The sequence below is a fragment of the Arachis duranensis genome, chromosome 1, assembly GCF_000817695.3.
Source record: "Arachis duranensis cultivar V14167 chromosome 1, aradu.V14167.gnm2.J7QH, whole genome shotgun sequence".
Taxonomy (NCBI): Eukaryota; Viridiplantae; Streptophyta; class Magnoliopsida; order Fabales; family Fabaceae; genus Arachis; species Arachis duranensis.
In genome coordinates this window covers 103,295,208-103,304,813 of record NC_029772.3, presented here as the reverse complement: position 1 = coordinate 103,304,813, position 9,606 = coordinate 103,295,208, and the positions used below count along the sequence as shown (strand labels likewise).

The window sequence follows — 9,606 nt, the reverse complement described above, 5'->3', positions numbered from 1 at the left end:
AAAAAACAAGCAAGTAATAACAATAAACAATCTCTTTTATACTTTTCTCTCTTTCAATATAATATTCTCTCTCTTTGCATACAATACTATTTATATCAAAATAATTATATTAGTAAACACATTAATACTAGAATTTTATATTTATATTTCTCTATCTTTATATTTATAATTAAAATAACCGATTCTATACCCGCCTGCCGAATCGTCGAAGATTCGAACACGGAGAAACTTGGATGACANTAATATTTAATTATTAATATATTTTTAAAAATATTTATTTTAACTTTTAATTTTAATTTTAATTTTATAATTTTATATTTTTTATTTAATTATGAACGAATCAATTGGGTAAATCAATGACCCAATGGTTCAACCAATGACCTAGTCATATAATCGGATTAATTACCAGTTCGGTTCTGATAACTATGATTAAAATCTTTTAATTGTAACAATAAAATTTCAAATTTGATTTTATATAAACTAAAATACCTTTTAATTAGCAGATAAACTCAAAAAGCCCCAAGATCAAAAGCAATCACAAATTTAGATTATCAAACATTATATAAATCAATAAAGGGCAAACAACAAGGTTTTCTAAGAACCATTAAATAAAGTGAAATAATAAATTGGAGTCAAACTTCAGCTGCTGCTTAAATATTTAACTCGCCGAAGCAAGGAGCTTGATACAAAATGCAGGAATTGAGAGCTAGAGAACATAAATTGATATTGCAACCCCGGAAGACAGAAGAATGGGCTCTAGGAGGAAACTTTACCAAGTGAAAATTTCCTGGTTACCACATAATAAGACTACCATCTTACGAGGAAATATGAAACTTTAGACGCCTGTATGTACTGCAAGAAAGATTGTTCCGCCGACTAAGCGCACATGAGATGAGACATTTACAATGCAGACATCTGGAAATAAAGTAAATCTAAACGGGCCACAAATTAATAATAGTTCCATTCATAGGAGCAAAAATCAGTTTACCATCACGTCCCACTTAATAACCAAAACAGACAACCAATACTGTGCTTCCCCTTGTTATTGGCAGGAGTGCCAACATCAAGATAGCGCATTGTAGAATCCGTGTCGCACAAGGCAATTCCAAGAACACCTTCCTTCATGGGCTGCATATATTTTTTTTTTTTTAAAAGTAGAAAAACAAACCCAAAATGAGATCAACTAATAACAGAATTTCAAACTCCCATAAAAACATTGACAGATAATAGTGAAACAACATACACCACTACACCTCAACACAAATGAATAACATAAGTTTCAAACATCTAAAACAAGTGGCACCTGATGATCAGTCCTTGGATCAGTCAGAATGAGTAGACGAGGCTCGTTATTGGATGTCTGCATTTGATTAGTGAATGTTCCAGGAGTGTGCCTTCCAGCAATTGCATTCGCACCTATTGTGCGAACTTTGATATCCTGAGGGTTCTTGATAGCAACAATAATCCTGACAGCAAGATAGAGCCTCTCCCATGTCTTGTCCAAGGTTAATTATGTAAATACCTGGAAACAAGGAATACGGAAAATCAACCAAACATAAAAATGCTTTCATTCCGTAGCAGAAGCATCAGAAAGATAACAGAAATGTCGAGGTTTGACAAGTTTTCTTTTTCATAAGCTCTATTGTGAAATTATGATAATAAGCTGTTTTGAACACAATGTGGTCATACAAAATACACTTACTCGTATCAAAATTATGATTAGAAATTAAATTGACTCTTTGAATAGACAACACACCATATCAAGAAAAATTGACAAACCACTAGATTATAACAAATTTATAAGAAGTATATAACAAAAAAAGAACCCTAGATACAGGAAAAGATAAATATAAAGGTGAAAACACATGTACAGTCAGCTTCACCTGAAGTTGATAACTGAGAGTCGTTAGATGAAAATTTAGTCAAATCAGTCAAATTATTTAACCGCTCTCAGCTATCAATTTTACGTGAAGTTGCTTGCACTTGAGTTTTCACCAAATATAAAAAATTGAATACAAAATTCACAAAAGATTCACAATCGACATACTCTTCAATAATATTCAGATGCAGAATCCAAAAAGATAAACAAAAAAGATTATGTGAAAATGGGAAAGCAAGACTGACCTCTGAGAAGTGTGCCTTCCAGCAATTGCATTAGCACCAGTTTATTGGGCAAATTTCAAGACTGCCCACTGACTACATGGCCTAGCAGACTGAACAACAATATCCTTAGGGTTCTCAATAGCAACAATAATCCTGCTTGGATACTTAAGTTGCCGAAGCAAGGAGCTCGATTCAAAAAGCAGGAATTTAGAGCTAGAGAATATAAGTTGAAAATGCAACCCCGGAAGACAGAAGACTTAGGCTCTAGGAGGAAACTTTACCAAGTGAAATTTTCCAGTTAAACATTGCGCAATGTTATCTACTACCATGGAAATTCAACTTTTTCTTTAAATGGAGAAACATAGAGGTTCAAAAATGAATATCCTATTCTCCAAGTTCTAAACCAGAAACTTCTGCAGCAGCAGTTAACAAAAATGTTATATAGCTATTTTCTATGATTACATCAGCAGATTCAAAACCAGCATCAAATTTCATACTGAATTACTTTGAGGTCACAGAAAGTGATGATAAGAGGAGAAAAAGAGAAAGAAAAACTGAATTCAGATTTGAAACATTATAAGAACTTGATAACAACAATCCGATATGAGGAAAAAGAAAGATGCAGATGAGAGGGACTCTGTCAACTATAGTTGATGACAAGCTTGACTTACAACGTAAATTATAAGGTGAGTTTTTGTTTTAGAGTATGCACTTGCAAGTAGAAGTTGTCTATTCTTGAAAACATGCAAGAGCTAAAACCTAGAGTATAGCTTTGTAAACCTCAACTAAACCTCATTTTCTTGAAGTGCTGAGTGCTTTCTCTTCTTGGTTGACAAGCATCTTTCCCTCAACAAAATCGCAGAACGCCACAGTTACTCCAAGCTGCTTCTCCATTTTCTTCACAATAAACACTTCGGACTCTTCACATATGGTCAGCACTGTACCATCCCTACCAAGCCGACCAGTTCGGCCTGCTCGGTGTGCATAGTGAGTTGAATCCGTAGGTAAGTCCAGATTAACCACAAGATCACATTCTGCCACATCCAAACCTCTAGCTGATAATTCATTTGTCACCAGAACTCTCACCTCGCCATTCTTGAATTTCTTCAAAGTTGATGACCTAGCAAGCTTCCCAAGATCCCCATGCAACTCTGCCGCTTTCATTCCACGGGCCTCCAGCTTGAAGACGACATCCTTTAGTTGCTTAGTGTTGTTCATGAAAGCTATTACAACTTTTGCATCCAGGGCATGAATACACTTTCTCATGGTATCGACCTTATGCTGTAACCTCGCTACACAGTAATAGTGTTTCAAAGCCGGAGGCAAACTCTCTACTGATGCCTGAGATGGCTTAGTTGGGTCTGGAGTAGAACCGACTGAAGGCCTTGACAAATTGATAGGGCCCGAAGGCGAGACAGTATCAAGCGGGATAACTTTCTTAGCTTGGACGAGAAGTGGATCACATCCCCAGCTTCTCGCTGCTCTTACAACAGAAAACGGCACAGTTGCAGACACCATAATTAACTGACGCTCAGTCCTTTTAACATTTGGATCCAGGTCTGCACCTGATCTCCTGCCTACATGCTCCAATATCCGGTGCATGTCCTCCCGAAAATTGAATGACAAGAGCTCATCAATTTCATCCAATACCAAATAGCGACAGCCATGTGTCCGAAGCTTCCCTGCTGCACTAAGTTCCGCTATCCTACCAGGTGTGCCAACAACAATGGCAGGTTTATTCTTCTTGAGAGCTTCTTCCTGTTCTCCACTCCTAGTATCTTCTCAAACTCCCTCACTATCTGCATCCCTAGCTCCCTAGAGGGAGCAACAACCACTGCTTCTATTCCCATTTTCCCACCAGAATCACCACCACTGGCACTCTTGGAAACTTTGTTCATCAGTGGACCAATAGATGATAGTATAGGAAGCAGATAAGCCAATGTCTTCCCCGAACCCGTGTAAGACTGAATTATGACATCATGGTTCTGCAGAATGGTAGGAACAGCTGCAGACTGAACTTCAGTTGGAACACTGAACCCCTCTTTCTCCAGTCTCTCAATCAGAACAAGGGGCAACCCAAGTTCAGAGAACGATTTTGCTGCAAATGGGGCAGCCTCGATTTGTTGTTTCTTCCTCTCAACAATCCCAAACACTTTCTTCTTCTCACTGGAACCAATAGGTTTCCCTATGCCTTTGCTCTTAAGGGACCCAGGGGATGAACCCAACAATGGCTTTACCTTACTGCTAGACTTGCCACCTTTGTTAATTGGTTTATCAACTTCACCTTGGAAACCAACACTTGAGAGGGTTAAGGAACCATGATTGGGTGGTTCCACTTGGCTCATACAATGAATACTTGAGTGCAACAAAGAAGAAGCATTTTTATGAGTAGCCAATGCTCTTCTAATGGGGAAGGACTCTCCAACAAGAAGAAGAAACCTAGATGACATCAAAGCTGGCATCTTTCTAACAAAACTAAGAACAAAATACTATCCTTATCCTTACTTATCCTTACTTCCTTACTTAATATCTTAAAATCCAGACATGTAGCTCTAGGTGTCACAATATCCTTCTTCCTGATGTTTGTTTGCTTTCCTCCATTGCCATTGAAAAGTCATCAAATGTGATGAAAGCTAGAAGTCCCCAAAGTCTTACCACGTGCTGGTCATAGATGGAAATTTCAACACCTAATTAAAGTACCTGTTAGTTCAAAAACGTAATAAATGTAAATTTAAAATATCAAACAAGTGTGTTTGATATTTGGCCAATCTATTTTGAGAATCTACTCTGTTACATGCATCACTGATGTAAACTTAACCTATAAAAAGAAGTGATTCATTCATCAAAAGGGTAAAATCTTTTTGAGAAAAAGAACCCAATTCATCCCTTCTTTCTTATAACCAAGATTGCGAGAACCGAACCGGCCATCGAACCATGGTCGAACTGGTTTCGTTAAATATAAAATAAAATGATTAAAAATACAATATAAATCTTTTAAAATTTAAATTCAATCATTCATATAATAATAAAATTTAAAATTTCATGACCCATCCACTAACTAAACTATATCCCATCTCATCATTAAAATTCTACATTCAAATTCAAACATCAAAATTTAGAACTAAAAAAATCATGGCATAAAATACTATATCCACATTCAATCAACAATCACCAACAATCAATAATAATATCAATAATTATTTAATTAGACAAAACTCACTCAATTAATGCCAAATTACTAATTAAAAATAGCTATGAACCAATCTCAGCAGCAATATTTTTTCAAGATGTGCAAAACAAACCATCCCCTGCCCCCTGAAAATCCTAAAAGGAAAGAGATTTATCGATAATTGACCAACTTCTATTTTAACATTCAAACCTTCTAAACATTTCTCCTAAAAAATTGGTACAACCTCAAAGAAGAAAAGTCTAAAACCCAGCTTTATGTTTCAGTTGCAGTTACAACTTACAACATAGCATACCTTCAACGAGCATAAAACAAAGAGACAAAACAGAACCTAATTACAAATTACAAATATACATACAGCAATTACAGCAAAATAAAACCTCAGCCATTACAGCAAATATACATACAGCAATTACAGCAAAATTACCCAAACTCCTTGTTAAGGCTGTTGGTGGCAGCATTAGTACCGGCCTTATCGGAGGCACCATATTTGGAAACAAGATCATCCTTCACTCGCTCTAGAAACGCAATAGGAACCTGCCTTCCAGCAGATTCATCCGCAACAACACAGTAAGCAGAAAAACGACAATGCAGCATTTCAAATCACTCAAACACAATGAGAATTCCACCCTAACAATCATCTGAGCAAAAATGCATACATATATACACAAAATTGAATCAGAGGAAAACAGATCCAGAGAGAAAAAGAGAGGAACCGACTGAAGCCATTATCGACGAGGAAGTTGAAGGTGTGGTTGTGCAGTTGTAGGTGAACTTGTTGTTGGAGGAAGGAAGCTTCTGGAGGCACTGGAACGACGGTGAGGAGAACAGGCACGTTTGCGACGGCGAGGAGAACAAGACTGAGTAGACGTTTGCGACGTCAAGCAACAGAAACGTTCGGCTGCAACGACGGCACCCTCGGGCTCGAGGACGACGATGACAGGTCCGGCCTTGACAACCTTCTGGCGACAACGACGAGGATAGGTCCGGGCTTGACGGCACCCTCGGGCTTGACAACGCGAGGAGGAGAGAATACCTTCGAGAAGCGAGGATGGCAATCACTGGTTGTCACCGCCGATAGTGGTGGGGAATGATGGTGGCTGAAAAGCTTTGTTGATTTTGCTCTGATAGGGTTAGGGTTGGTCAATTTGAGGCTTTGGGCGTTTGTGGAAGATTGAAGAGGGAGGGGTGTTCTCAAGGTTCTGAAAACCGAACCGATTATCGAACCGCTTTAGTTATTGGTTCATTAGTGGTTCGATCGGTCCAACCGTAGTCTAACCAAAAAAATCGTTTTATATTAAAATAATAAATAAATTATAAATAAACACTTCAAAATATAATTATAGTCTAATATAAACTTTAAAATATCTTCTAAATTAAAAAACTACATGAAATGTTTTCAACCACAATCTTAAGATCTTTAGATAGTAAAAACTTAAATATTTTAATGAAATGAGGCCTTTGCTTTCAAAGTTTGCTATAACTATAAGGTAGCGTTTGTTTGTAGAGATACACTGAGACAAAGACAATAGGACAGAGACATTAAAAATTATGTTTTGTGTATCGTGTTTGGATACGATGGATAAGACACTAATGTAATGTCCAGTATTATGTTTGGATACACATTGACAAGACTAAAATATTATATAAAATGACTAAAATAGCCATGTGATTCCAAATTTTTTAGTATAAACTAATTTAATAAATAATGAGAGTACGTAGGAGTACAAACAGTGGAAACTTGAAAAAAATATTTGAAGCAGTCAAAAATTTTAATAAAAAATTATATAATAGTATTTATATTAAAATAAAATTTATAAATATAATTATTTTATTTTTAAATTTATTATTAATATGTAGCAATACATACGATTAAGATTAATAAAAAAATAGATCTGAGTTTTATTAATAAAAAATTTTGTTTAGGTTAACAAGTCAAATTAATTTTAAATAAAAAACCAGTTTTAAAAAAATTCGTTTTTACATGAGAAAAATTAGTTTTTGTATATAAAAATCTATTTTTATTTAGAAAACCAATTTTTTTTATCTAAAAACTGATTTTTCTTTAAATTATATAAAATCAATTACAACTTGTAAATTATTTTTTAGCATTTTAAAAGATCAATTTTAACTTTAAAAATATTTATCTTTCAAAAGTTTTAAGACTAATTATAGGGAAAATAAGAAGGGATAATAGTAGAATAATAAAAAATATCTATGGACAAAAAGAAAAACAAAATTTATAAAAAATTCTGTGTCCACTCTTCCAAATTTCGTGTCCATCATTGTCCTTCGTAAAAGAGTGGACACAAAAATATAAAAAATTGTCTCGGAGACAATGTGTTCTGTGTCCATGTCTCTGCTTCCAAACATATTTTAAACATGTACTGTCCATGTCTCTACATCCTGTCTCCAAAAACAAATATTACCTTAGTAGTGCTCAGTAAGGTTAAAATGATGTTGAAGTAAGAATGATAAGAAAAAAGAAATTATCCAGTCCAATAAAAATTTTTATAAAAAGGAGAGAGTACCTGAAAAAAAAAGAGAAAGAAAAAGAAAGTAGAGATAGAAAAAAAGCATGGAGTAAAAAAAGTACTTTTTGAGAACAACGCAAAATAGGAAAAATAAGAAGGGGTAACAGTGGAATAATAAAAAATAGCACCATGGACAAAAAAGAAAAAAAATTCATAAAAACAGTCCGTGTCCCTCTTCCAAATCCCGTGTCCATCATTGTCCTTCATAAAAGAGTGGGCACAAAAGTATAAAAAACTATCCCGGAGACAATATGTTCAGTGTGTCTTTGCTTCCAAACACTTTTTAAGAATGTGCTGTCCATGTCTCCGTGTCCTGTTTCCGAAAACAAACGCTACCTAAGAGAAACCAAAATTCTTTCTTCATCCTATAAATGTTTGCTTTGATGACATTAATCAATAAAGCAATTATATCCAAAAAATATCAAACCATTTCCAACTCTGGTTTAAATTTATCCAAGCAACAAAGAAAAAGAATGAAGGTTTCATCACCAAAAAAAAAAAAGAATGAAGGTTCTTCGAAGTAGCAACTGTACAATCCACATCATTTAACACAACCTAGAAGTTTAGAAATCTCGTTCTTCCATAGCTGCAGGCTCAAAGCTATCGACACCTAAATCTAACCTGCCACCTAACATATCACAAATTTCTAATCAAGAGGAGACTCAAACTTGCAGGCTCACAATAAAATTGTATTCACTTAAGGAAACTCAAAACAAATCAGAAAAACAAAAGGATTTCACAATAACCCAAAGCTAAACTTGACATTTTAATGCCCCTTCATCGTGTTACTCAATAAATCATCAAAACAGCCACAATCCAAGCACATGTAAATCACAAACTTACCCTACACTTGTCTACTTTGCCATTGAACAAAGCTGGAAACACAAAACAAAGTTATAGGTAAATTCTAGTTTCTAACCATGCCAACCCAAATTTCAGCACCTCTAAATTCTATTAAAAGCTCAATTACTAATATGCAAGGTCAATTATTAGAGCGTGGTCCTCAAAATCTTAGTAAAACAACACATAATTTCGATTCAGCAACATTAAACCAAGATAATCCATATTGATCAGCATCATGCCATAATTCATCTTTACTGACTGAGGTATTATTATCAGCAACACATTGACACACAAAACAGCAGCATAGAAGAATCAAAGCTAATCAATAATCACACACATTCAATAATCAATAATCACTAAATTAAAATAATAAAATCACAACACACACAAAATAGCAGCATAGCAAAACCAAATAGAGAAATAAATTTCACACATCAGAAATTACCAAAACACACAAAGAAAATAAAAGAAGAAAGCTACAAACCCTAAGATGGAAGACGTGGCGTGACTGAGTGTCGTGGACGACAAGGACCGCGGTGAGTAGGACGACTGAGAAGTAGACAGCGGCGCAGCTGAGAAGTGGATGACGGCTTGACCGAGAGGAGGAGGAAACGGCGGCGCTTGCGATGATTCTTCCTCTATGGGAGCGCGACGGCGGCGCAAGAGAGCACCTTCGAAGCTAGAAGCCTTGAACAGAGCACGAAAGAGGGAGACACCGAGACAAGGAGCACCTACGAACGGGCTTCGAACGGGACAGTGGGTGCGGTGAAACAGAGGTAGCGCCGGCAGGACTGTGGCTGCGCGAAAAGGAGGGGCTGAGCTCGCCAGCGTTGAGAGGAAGTGAGGAATGGCTAGCTCGAGGGTCATGGGAGGGGATGAGAGAGGGTGTGCTGCTGGGCCGTTGGAGATTTGGAGTGGGTTAGGGTTGGTAACGTAAGA

At 36.1% G+C, this 9,606-nt stretch overlaps 1 protein-coding gene and 1 pseudogene across 4 annotated transcripts; both read right to left on the bottom strand.

Annotated features, from left to right (window-relative positions):
• Positions 1 to 626: 626 nt before the first annotated feature.
• On the bottom strand, positions 627 to 4,565 carry LOC107468760 (DEAD-box ATP-dependent RNA helicase 47A-like; annotated as a pseudogene).
• Positions 4,566 to 4,648: 83 nt separating this feature from the next.
• LOC107468731 (uncharacterized) lies at positions 4,649 to 9,606 on the bottom strand. Of its 4 annotated transcripts, none has more exons than XM_021128595.2 (2): positions 9,152 to 9,606; positions 4,649 to 4,790 (listed from the first exon to the last, which is right to left on the bottom strand). In XM_021128595.2, the coding sequence occupies exons 1-2, from the start codon at positions 9,532 to 9,534 to the stop codon at positions 4,784 to 4,786; spliced, it is 390 nt and encodes a 129-aa protein (XP_020984254.1). In that variant the 5' UTR covers positions 9,535 to 9,606; the 3' UTR covers positions 4,649 to 4,783. The 4 variants fall into 4 exon arrangements, with proteins under 4 accessions (XP_020984254.1, XP_015943604.1, XP_052114443.1 ...); XM_016088118.3 differs by lacking the exon at positions 4,649 to 4,790 and adding an exon at positions 7,839 to 8,160; XM_052258483.1 differs by lacking the exon at positions 4,649 to 4,790 and adding an exon at positions 7,840 to 8,137.